Here is a 20,642-nt window from a genome sequence, read left to right as displayed (position 1 = left end):
TAATGCTACTCAATCTCAGAATAATTATATGTTTCAAATTCTATTTGACAGAAAACTTTTAAAGCACTTTACAAGATGGATTCCATGGACAAGTTCGGTACCTTGGCATTTTGTAGAAACAATTTAAAGAAGACTGACGTTAATGGCAAGGTCAAGGGTCATTTCAATTCCCACAGCGAATTTTTCAAACTTATAGTAAGGGAGCTTATTCGAGAACAGGCATTTGAACTCTTTAACCTTGATATCGAAAACACTGCAGCATATCCACAAAATATCAGCAAGGCAAGCAGACTTAACAAAGAAAACAAAATGATGGAATTATCAGGTCAAATACTTCATAAATTTGATGTTATGCGTACCGGGGTGCCTTCAGAAAGCAATGACGAATTATTCAATTACAGTACAAATTTAACAATTAGGGGATTACACTACCTACAAATGGAGGACACTGTTAAAGAAGGTGACATTTCTAGAATCATTCCAAACCTGAAAGTGTGCATCCCAATTTTTTATGCACATTCTTGCCTTTCAAAATACTTATTTGAATGTATCGATTACATTACTAAAGTAACCTGTTTTCTTTCTCCTTTGGAAAAACTTAGAGTGTTGGAAGGCAGTATGGTGAATTAAGAGGTGGACCTGGCAATAACATCGAGGCTGACTTGGTACAGGAGCATTCTGTAAGGAATCAAAAAGAGTTGATCAGGGGTCTGGGCGCCAATAAAGCTGAAACAGCTATTTCTGCTGTTACTGCAGCAGCACCAGTAATTTCACAAATATGCAGGAATTTTGATGCTGAACACAACATTGCAAAAAAAGCTTCAAGACATAGTAGAATTATTTCTACAGAGGATATCAAAGTAATCAGTGAAAGTTTGAGAAAAATGAGACCATTCTCAAATACTAATGGTAGAAAATGTTCTTTCCCTAATTTACCATGTCAGCCTTCTGCTAATGTAGATAAGATCAAAATGGACATTGACTTAGATGTGATGCTAGGTAGGGTGGGCAGAGGATACATATCTGTAGTAAACGAGGAAGATGAAAATCGAACAGCAGACATTGGTACTACTGATGATGAAGGGGATGATGAGGAAATTCCAGATATTCCTCTTTGATTCAGGTAAATTCAACTTAATGTATGGTATTGATGATATAAAATCACCATACATTATTGGTGAGCTTCTGCTGTTCTGTGGTTGGGTTGTTGTCCCTTTGACACATTCCTCATTTTAATTTTATTGTCTTGAATTTTATATTACTAGTAACATGGCTTAGAAACAGGTAGAAAAGGAGGTTGGTCCAACATTTCTATCCTGTTAAACAAAAAACAAAATCTACTGCAATAATCAAAACTGTTATAACTAAAATAAATAATATTTTTTTTGGATGCAAAAAAGATAACATTTGAGCAAACTTATATTCTTTATTGACCTCAATCATCAAATTTCATGAAAACACCAAGTCATCCACAAAAAACAAGGTGCTATACAGTCAATGCAATGTAACTGCACAAAAATCACAGTGTAATATCTAGATATGTAATGAAGTCATTATAGAAGAGATAATGGAATTGCTAAGACATGGTTTCAGTGTACATTTTTACTCATGATTACTTAGATCTTCAACATAACTTTTCATTAAAAACAATTCAAGCTGTTACTCTTTTATTTAAGGAAATAACATAAAAAATGTGGTGCACACTGAATAACGCGTGTAGTGGGTTATTTAACAGTGTGCACCACATTTTTTATGTTATTTTGAATAGACATAAAAAATATTACAGTCATTTCTTATAATTAAATTCTAAATTCCATTTTAAACCATTTTAAACGATGAAAAACATGATGACGTCACGGTCACATGACTAAATTATGTGTATGGGCTCATAACAAACTAACGTAAGCCAATCAGAAGACACATTACATCACAAATTAAATTATTCAAAGATATCTTTATTTCATTGAATACATCCCTGTACAATCAGTGTAGTTAATTATCCCTTCATGTCTTGTTTAAACTATAGAACATTGTAGTTATTACTAGATTTTTTATTTTCTTACTTATATAGAACATTGATAGATTACTTATTGAATTTTTTATCTGTTACTATTAGACTTATAATGTTATATGTTATATCAGACATTGATACAATGCAAACGTAATAATTAGATGTAGATAACTTATTTCCCTTGCCAATTATCTCCCCTTTCCTCCAAGATATGAATTCTCAAAACAAATGTGAAAAAATGTATTCTATATTTAGTAAAACTATTTAATGTGTATTTCAGGTTTTTTGTAAATTTGTAACAAAATGTTACAAATTTGGAATGATTCTAGAAATGTCACCTCTTTTTTTTTGTCATTTTTTTTTAAGCATCTATTAATTTACCACTATTGTTTCAATACAATGAGCAGTACTCTTAGAGTTACCATTTGATTTTCAAGCAGGCCACATTCTTTAAAAGTTTTTAACAGTTAAAGTGATTTATACTTCTGATTTATCAATGTAATATCCCCTAGTCACCTTAAATTGATCACAACCAAAATGTATTTACAAGTTCAATTCATCAACTACTCTTACCAAGTTACAGTTTTCACACCTACATTGTAATGAACAAAAACTACAACACAAACAACCTTCAGGACTATTACTTGATTTTTTGTATCCAAATATTTCCAAGAGACATTCTCGGTAGCAAGCTTTATGCCTACAATAAGATATAATGTCATCTTGAATACCTGGTAGGTTTTTTGCTAAGTCCATATTTGTATAGTATAAAGTGGCAGTGGACATTTGACCTCTCCTTCCAGCTCTTCCAATTTCTTGAAGGTAATTTGTTACACTTCTTGGTGGTTTGCAGTGTATAACCTGGGTCACTGAGGGAGGGTCAAAACCCATACCAACTACAGTTGTAGTAAAAACAAGCCTAAAACGAGGTTGCACACTCTGGAGATCAGTGATAATACAATTCAAAACTTCAGGATCTTGATTCGAGTATAGGCAACCAAAAACTGCATTATTTACTGTAATTTTGCTTACTCCACCAAAAGTATAATAAGCATAGCTCATAGCATGAGCAATGTATTCCATTGGCATAAACATTAAAGTTACAGGAAAATTATTTCCTTCAACAAGTAACTGGTCAATTTGACTCTTATAAATGTTTTCTATTTTTTTATAAGAGCTGCCTTTAATCTTTTCACATACAATGAGTTTTAAATTAGTTTTTTCAGGACTTACAGAAATGACTTTAAAATTGCTTATAAGCAACTGCTTGGATAAAGCATTTATATGTTTTCCTGTTAGTGTTCCACTTAAACATGCTATAGGGACATTGTTGAAGAAAGATTTCAGAACTACTAATTCTGAAAAACTTTTTCTGAATTCTCTTCCCCTGAAAAATAAAAACATGTTTGTTTTATATAATGGGTGAAGTAAATAATAAGATAAAAACTAAATAACTTATGTCTTTTATATGTTGTTTGTGATATTAGTATATTTAGAACATACTGTGAACAGTCTAACCTTAAAATCAAATTCTATGTGTGTGTTACACAAATTATGTCACATTACCAGTATATATTGTATAATCAAAAGCATTTATACTGCTGATGGCAGGTACTGGTTTGTACTGATGATTCCAACTAACTGAATGTGATTCTATATAAATTGAGTGTGATAGTATTTTACTGATGGTATGTTACTTAGATTGAATGTAATACTATTTTCCTGAATGTGATGATATTAAGATTTGTTGATACTTCTTTTTAACTTAATGTGATGCTATTTAGATTAAATGTAATACTACTTTTGTATCTAAATGAATGTGATGGTATTTAGAATTAGTTTAAGAATATTCTACAGAATGTGATGATATTAAGCTTGAATGTAATACTATTCTACAGAATGTGAAGATATTTTAATTGAATGTAATACTATTTCATGAATGTGATGGTATTGGGATTTTTTTTTCAGCCCATGATTTTTATATGGATCTGACAACTAACTGTTGGGTTGCTGTCAATAAATTTTAACTGAATATGATGCTCTTAACTCACTTAAGTGTTATGTTTTTTGGATTCAATGTTATTCAGTGTTAATTGAATATGATGTTATTTTGATAGAGTGTGATTCTATTTTGAATGAATATGCTATTTTGATTGTGTGAGTTTGATGCAATTTGAAATAATGTAATGTTAATTTGATTGAATGTAATGCTATTATATTTAATGTAATGCTGTATTGATTGAACGTAATGCTGTTATATTGAATTTAAAGCTGTTTTAATTGAATGTAATGCTGTTATATTAAATTTAATTTTGTTATATTGAATTTAATGCTTTTTTGATTGAATACAATGCTGTTGTATTGAATGTAATGCTATTTTTATTGAAAATAATGCTATTTTGATTGAATGCAATGTTTTTTTGATTCATTGAATGCAATGTTGTTAGATTGAATGTTATACTTTTTTTAATAATGATTACAACTACATATTACAAAAAAAAAATAATCAATATTTAACAACAATTTACCTAAATTATTAAGTTCTTTCACATTATGAACTGATAACAACTGCATAAGTATAAAATTGGATGGATATTGCCAATAATATTTCTTAATGTATAGTTCTTTACATCACTATATCTATTACATTCTAGAATAACATGGTATTCATCTTCTACAATATTGTTAGTGCACATAGTACATACTCTATATTCTCTATCTACATTGTAATATAATGTTATGCTTTTTAAATTGATTGTGATGCTATATTGATTGATTATGCAGCTATTTTGATGGAATGTTATACTATTATAACTGAATGTGTTGATTTTTTTTGTTGTTGAATGTGGTGAAGTAGTGGGTTAAGTGATGATATTTTAATTTAATGAGATACCATTTTGACTGAATATGCTAATAAACTAATGTACATTTATTGATTTATTGTTGAAGTTAATATAGGTATAATATAAAGAATTTTACAATCTGTTTATCATGTTTAAACATGCTATATTAACTTTATCTAAGAAACTATGTAAATAAATATTGCCCTCATTCATATAAAATGGTATGTGATATAGTGATTAAATGAATTAGAAAAAAAGATTTTCTGTGATTCTGATTATTTCTATGTGGTGCATTTATGAATAGATTGGTTTCTATCTGTGACACTATTTATTTTGATGTTAGTTCAAATATGAATTAATAATATTTGTACTTGTATAAAATGGTGAATAAACAATAATTGTGTACTCAATTCCCCATGTAATTTGTATGATTTAAGGTATTTTACCTATAGATACTGTAACAAGTTATATATCTTTTAAAAAAAAAAAAAAACTTTTGCAAATACATATGATTAAAATAGGGTGGTTGGAAAACCTCTTGTTTACAACATTGACAAGTTAACTTTCAAAACCAAAAACCAAAGTTCCAAAAAACTAATAAAATTGTTATCCTTGTTCAAAGAGAAGTTATAAAAGGCTCAAGTTAACGACTTTCTGATATTATAACAAAAAAAATCACATTTTGACAATTCAAATTGAGTTATTTCCCTTAGTCCATAATGTTATCTTAAAATTTTTTCAGTGTTAACATGCCAAACAGGTTATAAATTAGGAGATAACTGTATTGTATTTTAAGCTTGGCCTTCGTAAAACGTAGATTTTACTGTCGCAAATTGAGTTTACCTAGCGACGCGGAGCGGAGATAGGTAAACGGATATTTGCGACAGTAAAATCAAGTTTTACGAAGGCCAAAATTAAAATACAATACAGTTATCTCCATTCTAATGCCGCATCTTAAAATAAATGTTATTTTTTGGCTTAAAAATGACATTAATGAAAAAGTCCGCGAAACTGTCGCATTGTTTTTAGCATCTTAACAGTGTGACGTCATGTGTTTAATCTGGATGTCAAACATGAATTCTAAACGTATTTTTACTTTTCGTACGCTTCATAATGGTTTCAATATAGACAAAAAGAAGATTTTGAGGCTCAAAATGAGAATATCTTGTTAATTTTTTGAGAAATTACATATCCAAAAAAAAATCGGAATTCAAAATGGTGGCTTTCTTAGTTACGGACTGGTAGAACGTGGAATCTAACCCCTCAAAATATTTATCAACGTCCAATGAAAATTATCGTTACACACTAATTGCATTAGAATCAGTATTAAATCGTAAAAGAATAATGTATTCCACTTGAAAATGAATTAAATTAATTTTGTTTAATTATCAGAATTCTGATAAGAGTGATTTTATGGCTACTGGTAATCTGTACTGCAATAGTGTGCATAAAACTTCAAAGTAACTAACAAAGAACATTTTAACTGTAACAATTTAAATAAAAATTATACAAAATATAAAAGCCTTCAAAAAATCTAATGTTCAACAATGGAAACTTCTGAATTACCAGTCATCAATTTTGTGACATTCATCAATGACAATTGCGCCAACTTTTCCCTCCAATGCTCGTAACAATTTAACACCACTTTCTGCAACTAACAGTCCCTCAGGGTGTGTCAGAATGATACTGGCATTAAGTGATTCCTGTATGACTTTATTATATACATAGATAAGTAATTTGTTCAGTTTGAGAAGAGAGGGCTTGACCTCAAAGGGATTCGATCCCATGCATCACGCAACCCTTCAATGTACATCAATGCCAATATCCATTTAAAAATGAAGATAAAGGCACCAATATGAGGAGAATCTTTTTCACTTTTGAATATTTAATATTTCTAAATAATGCAGTAATAAATGTGAAAATTTTCTTAGTTTCTTAGACAGTTGATTTGTCATTAATCAAGTTAATCTTTCATTTCCGCAGAAAAAGATAAACCTCAATTAAAATAAAGAGGTCTTTCCCATACTGAACTAATTACAGAAAATAAACATTCAGAATTGCTAATAATGAAAACATTATAAAATACTTCTTCTTATTCAGAATCTGGTATTGTTTAGAAACGAATGCAAAAAAAGTATATGTTTACTTCTTGATGTTATTGTTTTATGCTACATTTTGTATATTGTTTGGTTGTTATTACATATTGATAATACCATGAATACATACCATTTTCACAGCTGTCTTTGTTGTTCTCAATGATCTGGCACTTCTGGCTAAGCTGAACAACCTTAACATTAATCTTGTTCAATTTTTTACATTGATCTTCCATAATGGCATTTAGAGGAGACACCACCAATACCTTATTCTGCACTCTTCCAAGGTCTTCAAATATTTCTTTAAAAGATATAAACATTCAGAGATATACAACAACAAATAATATTTTATTTGCTTTAGTTTCAAGATGTCCAGAAAATTGCTTAGTCTTGTATAAGAGACGTTGGCTGAATTGCTAAAATACCAAAGAGATACTCAAATTCCAACAATTCAAAAATGAACTGAAAATACCATGGCTAAAAACATGAAATGCAAAATTGACCAACAGCAGTTACATGTATATATATTCAAACACTAGATAGAACCTACACAGAACACTAGCCTAACAAAAACTGTTGCTGATCTAAGGTCCCAAGGACAGACAAGCAAATCCTGCTCCACATGTGGCATTATGTGGTTATACTTGGATACAAATAAAAATATGGAAACAATTATTCAGTATCTTTCAAATCTGTTACAGGAAGCACTCTACAGCTAGGTGTGTATTTTCTGATTTTGGAGCCTGTGGATTTTTGAAATGAGAGAGAAAGTGTGAAATAAAATTCTTGTTTGGATAGCTGAGGATTAATTTATATGAACATCAAGATTATGTAATGTTTGTTATAGAGGCTGTTTCCTGTTTGTCAGACAGTATTTGCATATCCATACCAAACATTGGTCCAGCATATATTGTAACATTTGTTTTCCAATTTTTTTTGGGAACAAACTTTGTTATTAAATATTAAGCAAAAATGAGGCGAAATAGACCCATTTCTTATCTAATCATGTCATAAGGTGGATTACTGTCAACAGTTTCTGAAAAGGAATTACTCAAAGGCATCGAAATTCTAGTTTGGTTCAAAATTGAAATTATGGGGGATACATGTATGTGACATTTTCATCCCCTTTTAACAATAAATATATTCAATGGTAAATAAATGCAGAATGTTGCCATGAATACACATAACAGGAATATTTTTCACCCTGGCCTTTTAACTTTTGAAAATCAAATCTTATCTATGGAAAATACTGATTACATACATATGCACATCACAAACAGCTAGGTTGATGTAAAAGAAAGCCAGGAATCCTGGGAATAGAGAATGATAACATTTTTTGGTTCAATTTTAATGTTATGTTCTTACTGTGGACAGTTGAGTGCTACAATTACTAAACCACAAATTTACAGGTTAGAAACAACCCTTCATAATTTAGGGGTACATTTCAATCTTTGTAAAAAGATATAGGAAGATGTGGTGTGAGTGCCAATGAGACAACTCTCCATCCAAATAACAATTTAAAAATTAAACCATTATAGGTTAAAGTACGGCCTTCAACACGGAGCCTTGGCTCACACCAAATAACAAGCTATAAAGGGCCCCAAAATTACTAGTGTAAAACCATTCAAACGGGAAAACCAACGGTCTAATCTATATAAACAAAACGAGAAACGAGAAACACGTATATATTACATAAACAAACGACAACTACTGTACATCAGAAAAACCCATTTGTGTTACATAATGACACAAATCTGAATTTTGAAGATAAAATATCCTTGCCAGACCTCACACATATTTGAACTCATCTACAATGAATGTTCTCACATTTAAGTTATGTTTTTTTAACATATTATAAATGATCACTTGCATACTTGCTAACTTGGCCCTTGTTTAAGCCGTGGGACTGTTACTGATTTCAGCCCATAGGCGGATCCAGGGGGCCCCTTTTCGTTGGGAAAAAATGGTTGATTATATAGGGAATCACTGAAGCATGACTGGAGTGCCCCCCCCCCCCCCCCCCCCCCCCCTTTAGGTCAGTCAGCCGACTAGGCTATAATAAAAGTTATAGTGTACAAAAATATATATTTTCACGATCTTTCATTCTTTGATTATAAAAAATTATGGCAATTACTCACTGGGCAACATATGGAATATTATACTCTTTCCAAACCCAACAGGCAAATTGACTATAATATTATTTCCCTGGAGAATGTTTTCTATGGAGGAAATTTGTTCATGTTTCAGCGTCAACTGTGGATACAGCTGACACTGAACATTCCGTATCGTCTCTGTAACATCCATGTTGGATTTGACAAGGGTCAACTAAGTATACATACACCAAAAATATATCTCCAGTTTAAAATATCATTTTCTAATAATTACTGGTAGCTTATATTTTAGTCTTTAAAATCTTTATTCAATTATTTATGTAGTATAAAATTCCATACAAATAAAATAAATTTGGATATATTTTTTTTTTTTTCAAGAATGTTGAAAAAAACCTACGCTAGCGTTAGGAGTTGGTGGCAGTGGTTAGTCAACGTAGCGTAGAAAGAGGACGTAACCGCGGAACGGATATATGTGATCTCTGCGCCGGAGATTGAATCTGGACGTGCTACTCATATAGAGTTATCTCCCATTAGTTCATCAAATGGCACTTTGGACAGAGAACAAACAGAACACAAAGCCGACACAACGCGAACAGAAGTTTGGATAAACAAGGCACGAAAAGAAATTTATACAGAGAGAGCTTGCTAGTACTGGCTAGTATTTGCATTTGTATGTTTATGCTACTATAAAAGAAAACAAAATGAATAGAAACACAATTTCTGAGTGAGCTCTATTTTAACTTGCCCAATTTATAAGCAGCTGCAGTGTTTTTAAGATACATGTACTAATAATTTAATTTTGGATGTAAGATGTCTTTTGATTGGCTGACGTTATTTTTAATCAGCCCATATACATAATTTAGTCATGTGACCGTGACATCATCAACATGTTTCATGGTTTTCTACGTTATAATTAAAAGAAATGATTGTAATATTTTTTCTGTCTATTCAAAATGAAATAAAAAATGTGCACACTGTTAAATAACTCGCTACGTGCATTATTCAGTGAGCACCAAATTTTTTATTTTATTTCTTCATAGAAAGAAAAAATATGACAGTCATTCCTTAAATAACCTATTCTAAAAACAATCATAATAACCATAATTAATAGTTATCCCACAAGGATGCGGTGTGTCAGTGTAAGACAGAGACCTAACACTGACACACCAATTCCAAATGGGATAACTATTTTACATTCCAGCTCATTCAGATTAGAGAAAAAAAACATTTTCATTTACAATTCATATTAAAGATCTAGTTTAGAATGCCACACAACCATTAAAATATACTTTATATATTACTATATGATGTATACCCTTTATGACCCCCGAACAAGATGAATAGATATCAAACAATGTCAACTTGCCCCACTTGCCAATTGGCCCATACTATATCGCCACTTTACAAAAAAAATTGCCCTATTCTTGTTTACCGACTCCCCCCACTTTTGAAGTGTAAAAATCAAATTGAAGAATAACTCTGAAAACTCACTTATTAACGAAAATGGTTTAAACCCCAATGAATAAAGGCTAGTATTTGCATTTGATTTTTATGGGGGGGGGGGGGGGGGGGGGGGGGGGGGCTAGGATGAAATTTTAAAAAATAGGCAGGACAGGAGTTTTGAGTAAAAAAAAGGCAGGATGAGACACTTGCAAAAAAAAATTTAGGTAAAAAAAGTCAAGATAATTTTAAACTTTAAAAAAAAGGCAGGACCCAAACAGACATTGACAGAGTGAAAAATTAAAAGGCAGGACAGAGATTACAACAACAAAAAAATGCAGGACAAAATTTTTCATCCTAGCCCCCCATAAAAATCAAATGGTAGCTCCCTAAGGTCTGCCAACTCACCCCACTTTAAAAAATCTTGCTTCCTTAAGTATGTTAAATAACTATTAGTTCTTATCCAGTCGTCCTGGTACCGTGTAGTGGTATATGTGTTGTGGCTTGATGGTAAAGGTCTTGCATGAGCTGGAATCCCAGCATATACACTGGATTTTTTCTACGTGAATTTTGATAGATATTCTTCTCCGTATATTAATTAAGTTTTATAGTGGATTTGACATTCCTGCCAAAATGTTACAGAACAAAGGAAAGCATGCACAACAAAGAAACTCAAACTGGGGTGATCTGGTAGGGGTGATCCGTCTCAGATCACCCCTGTTAGAACAAAGGAGCTGGGATGTAATCTTTTGGTATTACATACATGTAACACTTGTATGCAATATTTCTGCAGATACAGATACAGATAAAAAACAATTGAATCAGATAATGATTGCCCCATATTGCATGAAACTGGCAAAACTTCCAGTGAATAAACTTATAGACAGACTAGCTGAGGTTAACAATTATTAATTATTAATTCTTTTAATAACAATATTCTAAACATGCTAAATAGTATATCTGATGAGTTAATAGTTTTAATTCTAAGTTGCTTAGTGAGTAGTTTCAAGTCATGCACTAGTGATTGTCTTCATGGACCAATGAGTTAGGTTTGTTATAACCGTTTAGGTTTTACAAGTTTGGGGTATGACAACTCTCTCTTCTTTATAATGATTGGTTCATTAAGTCACATGTCTTTTTTGGAGGGAAATTCTATTGTCTTGGTTATAATTTGCTTATATCTTGAACTGAGGGGTGCTGATATAGTTTGTACTCGTATTTAATGGACATCTTTGATTTTATAAATAAAAAAGGTAAGTTTTCTATAACATGTTAAACATTTGTAATATGTCATAATAATAAAACTTTAAACATGGTAATCATTAAAAAAAATATTAGCACAGTAAAAACAATCATTTTGTTAGACAAATTACATAATACCGGTATATCTCGGTTTAAAAGTGTATAAACAAAACTTTTAGCAGCAACAGTCATGATTATGTTTTTATTGCAGATATTGAACCAGACTAAGAGTGTACATGATGTTGTACCACAAGGGTTCCAGAGTTTTGTTTATACAGGACATTTGAACCTCATACAAGGTAGGTTTGCATTCTGTTTATTGTCTCGACTTGAAAATTATATAAATCAATAGTACTGACGTTTCTTTTAATTCATATATTGATGGTCAATATGAAAATGATATGACGCCACACATAACACAGAATGCTTCAGTGGTTCCCTATATAATCAACCAAATTTTTCCCAAAACACAGAACCCTCCCCCCCTTGATTCGCCTGGTTTACTTTTATAAATTGTGACTTGCAATTTAAAAAAAAAAAAAAGTTTTTTATGCCCCACCTATGCTAGTAGAGGGGCATTATGTTTTTTATGCCCCACGTAGGATAGTAGAGGGGCATTATGTTTTCTGGTCTGTGTATCCATTTGTTCATCCGTCCATTCGACTGTTCATTCATTTGTCCGTCCGTCCCGCTTTCTGACAGGTAACTTAAGTTTTTGGTCGAGGTACTTTTTGTCGAACCTTCGACTTTAGTCGAAAAAGCGAGACTAAGCATCCTACATTCCTTCGTTGTCGGCGGCGTCCACAAATATTCACTCTGTGGTTAAAGTTTTTGAAATTTTAATAACTTTCTTAAACTATACTGGATTTCTACCAAACTTGGACAGAATCTTGTTTATGATCATAAGATAGTATCCAGAAGTAAATTTTGTAAAAATAAAATTCCATTTTTTCCGTATTTTACTTATAAATGAACTGAGTTTTTTTCTGCAGGGAAACATTACATTCACTCTGGTTAAAGTTTTTTGAATTTTAATAACTTTCTTAAAATATCCTTGGTTTGTACCAAACTTGGACAGAAGCTTATTTATGATCATAAGATAGTATCCAGAAGTAAATTTTGTAAAAAGATAACTCCATTTTTTCTGTATTTTACTTTTAAATGGACTTAGATTTTCTTCCAGTTAACATTACATACAGTTTGCAGTTAAAGTTTTCAAAACGTTTATTAGATTCATTAACTATCCTTGATTTTTACAAAACTTGGACAGAAGCTTCTCACATAGTATCAAGAGGAATATTTTTATTGATTTTTTCCCTCATTTTTGTTGCCATTTACAGCAAAAGTAGGCGAGACACTGGTTTCCGCGGAACCCTTACAAATTTTTGATGAAGTTGAAGTCTAATCAACTTGAAACTTAGTACACATGTTCCCCATGGTATGATCTTTCTAGTTTTATTACCAAATTAAAGTTTTGACCTTAATTTCACAGTCCACTGAAAATAGAAAATGATAGTGCAAAGTTCAGGTTAAAGTTTTTGGTCTAGGTACTTTTTGACACACATTCTTGTTATGTTATGTCATATCTTATTTTAATTTGAGGTTTACAAAGTATGCAAATATTTACTTTAAAAAATATATATTGAATGTATGATATATCTAATATATTATTAATTTCAAATTAAATAAGATATCTCATTGAAAATACAACAGATATTTTAAATTGATAGGATATCTTAAAAATTGAACGATATGAAAATGACTTCCAATGCACAGGACAGGGATATTAACCTGTCTTCTTTTATCTGGCACATCACATACCTACTATTCTGATTGCAATGTAATAAACTTTTGTCCAGGCCTGTGACTTTTGATGCAATAGGTAGACATAGTGTTCCTACATTGTGTCATCAGCTTCGTCCACAAATATTCACTCTGTGGTCAAAGCTAATGAAATTTTGACAACTTAAATTTTTGTTAAAAAAAAAATCTGTTTAACAGTAATTCATTATGTAATTTATACTTATAAATGGTCTTAGTTTTTTCTGCCAGTTAACATTATGGACATTAACTCTGTGGTTAAAGTTTTTTTAATTTAAATAACTTTCTTAAAATACCCTTGATAAAATTGAGAATGGAAATGGGGAATGTGTCAAAGATTCAACAACCCGACCAAAATAAAAAAAACACAACAGCAGAAGGTCACCAACAGGTCTTCAATTTAGCGAGAAATTCCCGCACCCGGAGGCGTCCTTCAGCTGGCCCCTAAACAAATATATACTAGTTCAGTGATAATGAACGCCATACTAATTTCCAAATTGTACACAAGAAACTAAAATTTAAATAATACAAGACTAACAAAGGCCAGAGGCTCCTGACTTGGGACAGGCGCAAAAATGCGGCAGGGTTAAACATGTTTGTGAGATCTCAACCCTCCCTCTATACCTCTAACCAGTGTAGAAAAGTAAAAGCATAACAATACGCACATTAAAATTCAGTTCAAGAGAAGTCTGAGTCTGATGTCAGAAGATGTAACCAAAGAAAATAAACAAAATGACAATAATACATAAATAACAACAGACTACTAGCAGTTAACTGACATGCCAGCTCCAGACTTCAATTAAACTGACTGAAAGATTATGATTTCATCATATGAACATCAGGCACAATCCTTCCCGTAAGGGGTTTAGTATCATACCATCATAACATATATGAGAAGAACATAACCCGTGTCATGCCAACAAATGTTTTTAGAATAAATGTGTTTAGTTCCGACGCAAAGACCTTATCAGTGACTCAATATTAACGCCAAAATATGCAATCTTTAATGACTTGACAACAGTATCGTAATTATATCCCTTCTTAATAAGTCTACCAAACTTGGACAGAAGCTTGTTTATAATCAAAGACTAGTATCTAGAAGGAAATTTTTTGTTTTTCCAAACATTATTTATAAATGGACTTAGTTTTTGTCGAGCAGAAAGTCTGACATAGGGATAGTGATCCAGCGGCTACGGGGGAAGCAGTGGCGGATCCAGAACTTTTCCTAAGGGGTGGCCTGCTGACAGACCTAAGGGGGGGCCCACAGTGGCACTCCAGTCATGCTTCAGTGATTCCCGATATAATCAACCAAATTTTTCCCACGAAAAGGGGGGCCCAGACACCCCCCCCCCCCTGGATCCGCCTATGGGCGGCGATGTTAGCTTACTTTTTAAAAGCTTTATAGTTTAGAATGTGGAAGACCTGGATGCTTCATGCTTTGTATATATATGCCTCATGTTACGAGCTTTCTGTCAGTCACATGTCCAATGTCCTTGACCTCACTTTCATTGTTCAGTTACCACTTGAAAAAAAAATTATAAATTTTTATACGACCGCAAAATTTGAAAAAAATTTCGTCGTTTTTGCTATCACGTTGGCGACGTCGTCGTCCGAATTCTTTTAGTTTTCACACTCTAACTTTAGTAAAAGTGAATAGAAATCCATATAATTTTAACACAAGGTTTATAACCACAAAAGGAAGGTTGGGATTGATTTTGGGAGTTTTGATCCCAACATTTTAGGAATTAAGGGCCAAAAAGGGCCCAAATAAGCATTTTCTTGGTTTTCGCACAGTAACTTTAGTTTAAGTAAATAGAAATCTATGAAATTTTGACACAAGGTTTATGACCACAAAAGGAAGGTTGGGATTGATTTTGGGAGTTTTGCTTCTAACAGTTTAGGAATTAGGGGCCAAAAAAGGGCCAAAATAAGCATTATTCTTGGTTTTTGCACAATAACTTTAGTTTAAGTAAATAGAAATCTTTGAAATTTAAACACAAGGTTTATGACCACAAAAGGAAGGTTGGTATTGATTTGGGGAGTTGAGATCCCAACAGTCAAGGAATTTGGGGCCAAAAAGGGGCCCAAATAAACATTTTTCTTGGTTTTCACATTATAACTTTAGTATAAGTGAATAGAAATCTATGAAATTTAAACACAATGTTTATGACCATAAAAAGAAGGTTGGTATTGATTTTGGGAGTTTTGTTCCCAACAGTTTAGGAATTTGGGGCCCAAAGGGTCCAAAATTAAACTTTGTTTGATTTCATCAAAATTGAATAATTGGGGTTCTTTGATATACCGAATCTAACTGTGTATATAGATTCTTAATTCTTGGTCCTGTTTTCAAATTGGTTTACATTAAGGTCCAAAGGGTCCAAACTTAAACTTTGTTTGATTTTGACAAAAATTGAATCCTTGGGGTTCTTTGATATGCTGAATCTAAAAATGTTCTTAGATTTTTAATTATTGGCCCAGTTTTCAAGTTGGTCCAAATCGGGGTCTAAAATTAAACTTTGTTTGATTTCATAAAAAATTGAATAAATGGGGTTCTTTCCTAATCTAACTGTGTATGTAGATTCTTAATTTTTGGTCCAGTTTTCAAATTGGTCTACATTAAGGTCCAAAAGGTCCAAAATTAAACCAAGTTTGATTTTAACAAAAATTAAATTCTTGGGCTTCTTTGATATGCTTTATCTAAACATGTACTTTGATTTTTGATTATGGGCCCAGTTTTCAAGTTGGTTCAAATCAGGATTTCAAATTATCATATTAAGTATTGTGCAATAGCAAGAAATTTTCAATTGCACAGTATTGCACAATAGCAAGAAATATCTAATTTCAGAATATTGTTCTTTCCTAATCTAACTGTGTATGTAGATTCCTAATTTTTGGTCCAGTTTTCAAATTGGTCTACATTAAGGTCCAAAAGGTCCAAAATTAAACCAAGTTTGATTTAAACAAAAATTAAATTCTTGGGCTTCTTTGATATGCTTATCTAAACATGTACTTTGATTTTTGATTATGGGCCCAGTTTTCAAGTTGGTTCAAATCAGGATTTCAAATTATCATATTAAGTATTGTGCAATAGCAAGAAATTTTCAATTGCACAGTATTGCACAATAGCAAGAAATATCTAATTTCAGAATATTGTGCAATAGCATTTTTTTTTCAATTGGAGTTATCTTTCTTTGTATAGAATAGTAGTTGAATCAACTTTAATCATAGTTTTATACAATATACAATGTATTTTCATTTTTACTACCAACTGATAAATTAAAACAATCTTTACCATTCAGTGATAACAAGCACTTTTTATTACATTTTAATATTGTATGATGTATTTAAATGAGCAGTTATTGTTGCAAACTTCATTAGAAATTTGAATTGAAATCAGTACATTATAACTTTAGTATAAGTGAATAGAAATCTATGAAATTTAAACACAAGGTTTATGACCATAAAAGGAAGGTTGGTATTGATTTTGGGAGTTTTGGTCCCAACAGTTTAGGAATTTGGGGCCCAAAGGGTCCAAAATTAAACTTTGTTTGATTTCATCAAAAAATGAATAATTGGGGTTCTTTGATATGCCAAATCTAACTGTGTATGTAGATTCTAAATTTTTGGTCCTGTTTTCAAATTGGTTTACATTAAGGTCCAAAGGGTCCAAACTTAAACTTTGTTTGATTTTGACAAAAATTGAATCCTTGGGGTTCTTTGATATGCTGAATCTAAAAATGTACTTAGATTTTTAATTATTGGCCCAGTTTTCAAGTTGGTCCAAATCGGGGTCCAAAATTAAACTTTGTTTGATTTCATCAAAAATTGAATAAATGGGGTTCTTTGATATTCCAAATCTAACTGTGTATGTAGATTCTTAATTTTTGGTCCAGTTTTCAAATTGGTCTACATTTAGGTCCAAAGGGTCCAAATCATAATGTGACACAAACCTATGTTGTGTCAACTATTTAATCACAATCCACATTTAAAGCTGTATCAAACTTAAAAGTTGTGTCCATACTTGTCCCATCTGTTCAGGGTTCTACATCTGAGGTCGTATAATGCTGCGCCCTGCGAAGCAACTGGTTGTAATGTTAAATTCTCTCTTATTATAAGTAATTGGATAACTATATTTGGTATGTGCGTACCTTGCAAGGTCCTCATGTCTGTCAGACAGTTTTCACTTGACCTTGACCTCATTTCATGGATCAGTGAACAAGGTTAAGTTTTCATGGTCAAGTCCATATCTCAAATACTATAAGCAATAGGTCTAGTATATTTGGTGTATGGAAGGACTAAGGTGTACATGTCCAACTGGCAGGTGTCATCTGACCTTGACCTCATTTTCATGGTTCAGTGGTTATAGTTAAGTTTTGTGTTTTGGTCTGTTTTTCTTATACTATATGCAATAGGTCTACTATAATTGGTGTATGGAATGATTGTAAGGTGTACATGTCTAGCTGAAAGGTGTCATCTGACCTTGACCTCATTTTCATGGTTCAGTGGTCAAAGTTAAGTTTTAGTGTTTTGGTCTATTTTTCTAATACTTTATGCATTAGGTCAACTATATTTGGTGTATGGAAATATTTTATGATCTGTATGTCTGTTACGCAGGTTTTATTTGACCTTGACCTCATTTTCACGGTCCATTGCTAAGTTTTAAGAGTTTGTGTTTTGGTATGTTTTTCTTTATTTATTAGCAATAAGTCAAGTGTATTTGTTGTATTGAAGAATTGTTAGCTGTACATGTCTGCCTGGCATGGTTCATCTGACCTTGACCTCATTTTCATGGTTCATTGATCAATGTTTCATTTTCTTGGTTAATGTTGAGTTTATGTGACAGTTGTAATAAAGCTTTATATTTAGGTCTATGAAGATAGTATCAAGGATTAGGAAAGAAGGCGAGACATTTCAGTGTGTGCACTCTTGTTAATAAAGCTTTATACTTAGGACTATCAACATAATATCAATGATTAGTAAAGAAGGCGAGACATTTCAGCGTGTGCACTCTTGTTCTTCGAGATAACATTACATATAGTCTGTAGTTCAAGTTTTTAACATAACTGAGCTTGGATTTTTACCTAACGTACTTTGTTGAACCTGGGACTAACAGCAAAAGTTGGCGAGACACTGTTTTTTTAATTACTTTTTCATTTTGTCTAGTTCCTATGTACGAGTGGTAGATCCAGAAATTTTCATCAGTGGGTAAAAATCCAAGCTCAGTTATGTTAAAAACTTGAACTACAGACTATTGAATGCCTAAGAGGGGACCCGCTCCTGTCAAGCTTCAGTGATTCCCTATATAATCAACAAAAATCTCCCCAGAAAAGAGGGCCCCTTTTGTTGTATAAGCATTAGCACATCTCATTTCCATGGAGAATATTTGGCCCGCCCCCTCAGTCATGGTCTATTGATTTTGAAACTTTTGCTTAGTTTACATGTATTAGTTTGTGATTAGATTAGTTTAAGATAAACTGCTAATGTTAAGTCAATGATATTTGGTATGCAAATGTATTAGCATTTGAAAGTATCATTTCCATGGAGATTATATAGCCCCACCCCTGATCATGGTTCATTGACTTTGAAACTTTAACATAGTTTACAAGTTATGTTTCTGTTTAGGTTTGTTTAAAGGGAACGACTTATAATGAGTCAATGGTAATTGGTATGCAGTTCTATTAGCAGTGGCACATCTCATTCCATGGAGATTGTTTAGCCGTGAACCTTCAGTCATTGTTCCTTATTTTGTACTTTTATTAGGGCATTAGTTTTTCTCGTTTGAATTATTTTACAATGGAAATTTGTGATCCTTTTATAGCTGACCATGTCGTATGGGCTTTGCTTATTGTTGAAGGCCATACTGTGACTAATACTACAGTTGTTAATTTCTGGTCATTTGGTCTCTTGTTGAGAGTTGTCTCATTGGCAATCATACCACATCTTTTTTTTTATAAAAAATTACCAATTCAAAATGTATCAAATTAAACTTTTCATATGAATGGCTGATTAAACTCAAACAAAAGGTATAGGAAGGTGTGGTATGAGTGCCAATGAGACGACTCTCCATCCAAATAACAATTTATAAAAGTAAACCATTTTAGGTCAAGCATACTTTAGGAATAATAAATGTTATTTTTACTTTTCAGTATGTTGAGAGAAGTTCAGAACAAGCTATTATGTTTGAAGAGGAGTTGTCAGCACGTCATCTTTGAATAAAGTCAGTTGTATTAGAAGTGAAGCATAAACAGAAATGAGACATTTAACAAATAATTCAAAGACTACATGGATTATTTCTGGACTAGCATTTGTATGACCCAATGGTATTTTTCATATGAAGACTTACAAGGCAAATAATTGGCTGTGGCAAACATGTGTATATATTTGACATGTTTAAAGACTTGAAGAACTTGTTCTGCCTCCTTCAGATTTCAGTAGAATTGGTTTAAGACAGTAAATTCTGAGTATGAATTGGAAAATTTTTGCTCATTTCTTATTTTCTTTCTTGAAACTTATTACAAAATAAATTCTTATATACTAATTCTTGAAATTTACAAGTTTATTTTTAGCCTGAACATACAACTCAATGCACTGGTTATTCACACAGAAAACTACATTTATCTCTCAGCCATATTAAAAGAAAATGATAAATGGTAGGATTTCAAATGAGACAACTATCCTTAAAATAAATGCCAATGATCAAAGATAATGAATACCTTATAGTGTATCATGGATTCCATACGAAAGAGAGATTACTATATAAACATATTTTATATAAGGTCTCTTATATACTTTATAAGATATCTTATAAATTATATATGATATCTCCTATAATATATAAGATGTCTTATACAATTTATAAGATATCTATGATATCTTCTATATTATAAAAGATATCTTATATAATTTATAAGATATCTAATAAAGAAAAGCATTAACTTTATAAGATATTTTATATAGTTTATAAGATATCTCAAATAGTTTAAAAAGATATCTTATATAGTTTATTAGATATCTTATATAATTCATTAGATATGTTATATAGTTCATGCAATATCATACATAGTTTATGAGATATCACATA

The 20,642-nt window shown here is 31.6% G+C and overlaps 2 protein-coding genes across 2 annotated transcripts in view; one reads left to right on the top strand and one right to left on the bottom strand.

The window, feature by feature from the left end:
• LOC134686972 (uncharacterized) overlaps positions 1-20,124 on the top strand; it is a 31,867-nt gene extending 11,743 nt beyond the window's left edge. Inside the window, exons 12-14 of the mRNA XM_063546869.1 lie at positions 52-1,123; positions 11,952-12,039; positions 19,708-20,124. Of these exons, the coding sequence (XP_063402939.1) occupies positions 52-630 (579 nt within the window). The 3' untranslated portion in view covers positions 631-1,123; positions 11,952-12,039; positions 19,708-20,124. The remainder of the gene's footprint in view (positions 1-51; positions 1,124-11,951; positions 12,040-19,707) is intronic.
• LOC134687732 (uncharacterized) lies at positions 2,555-9,251 on the bottom strand. The gene is made up of 4 exons (XM_063548187.1): positions 9,086-9,251; positions 7,081-7,248; positions 6,421-6,565; positions 2,555-3,398 (listed from the first exon to the last, which is right to left on the bottom strand). The coding sequence occupies exons 1-4, from the start codon at positions 9,249-9,251 to the stop codon at positions 2,555-2,557; spliced, it is 1,323 nt and encodes a 440-aa protein (XP_063404257.1).
• Positions 20,125-20,642: the final 518 nt, after the last annotated feature.

This window comes from Mytilus trossulus, chromosome 10 (assembly GCF_036588685.1).
Source record: "Mytilus trossulus isolate FHL-02 chromosome 10, PNRI_Mtr1.1.1.hap1, whole genome shotgun sequence".
Lineage (NCBI taxonomy): Eukaryota > Metazoa > Mollusca > Bivalvia > Mytilida > Mytilidae > Mytilus > Mytilus trossulus.
Note: the sequence above shows the minus strand (reverse complement) of the source record. Positions and strands in the feature narration are given on the sequence as shown.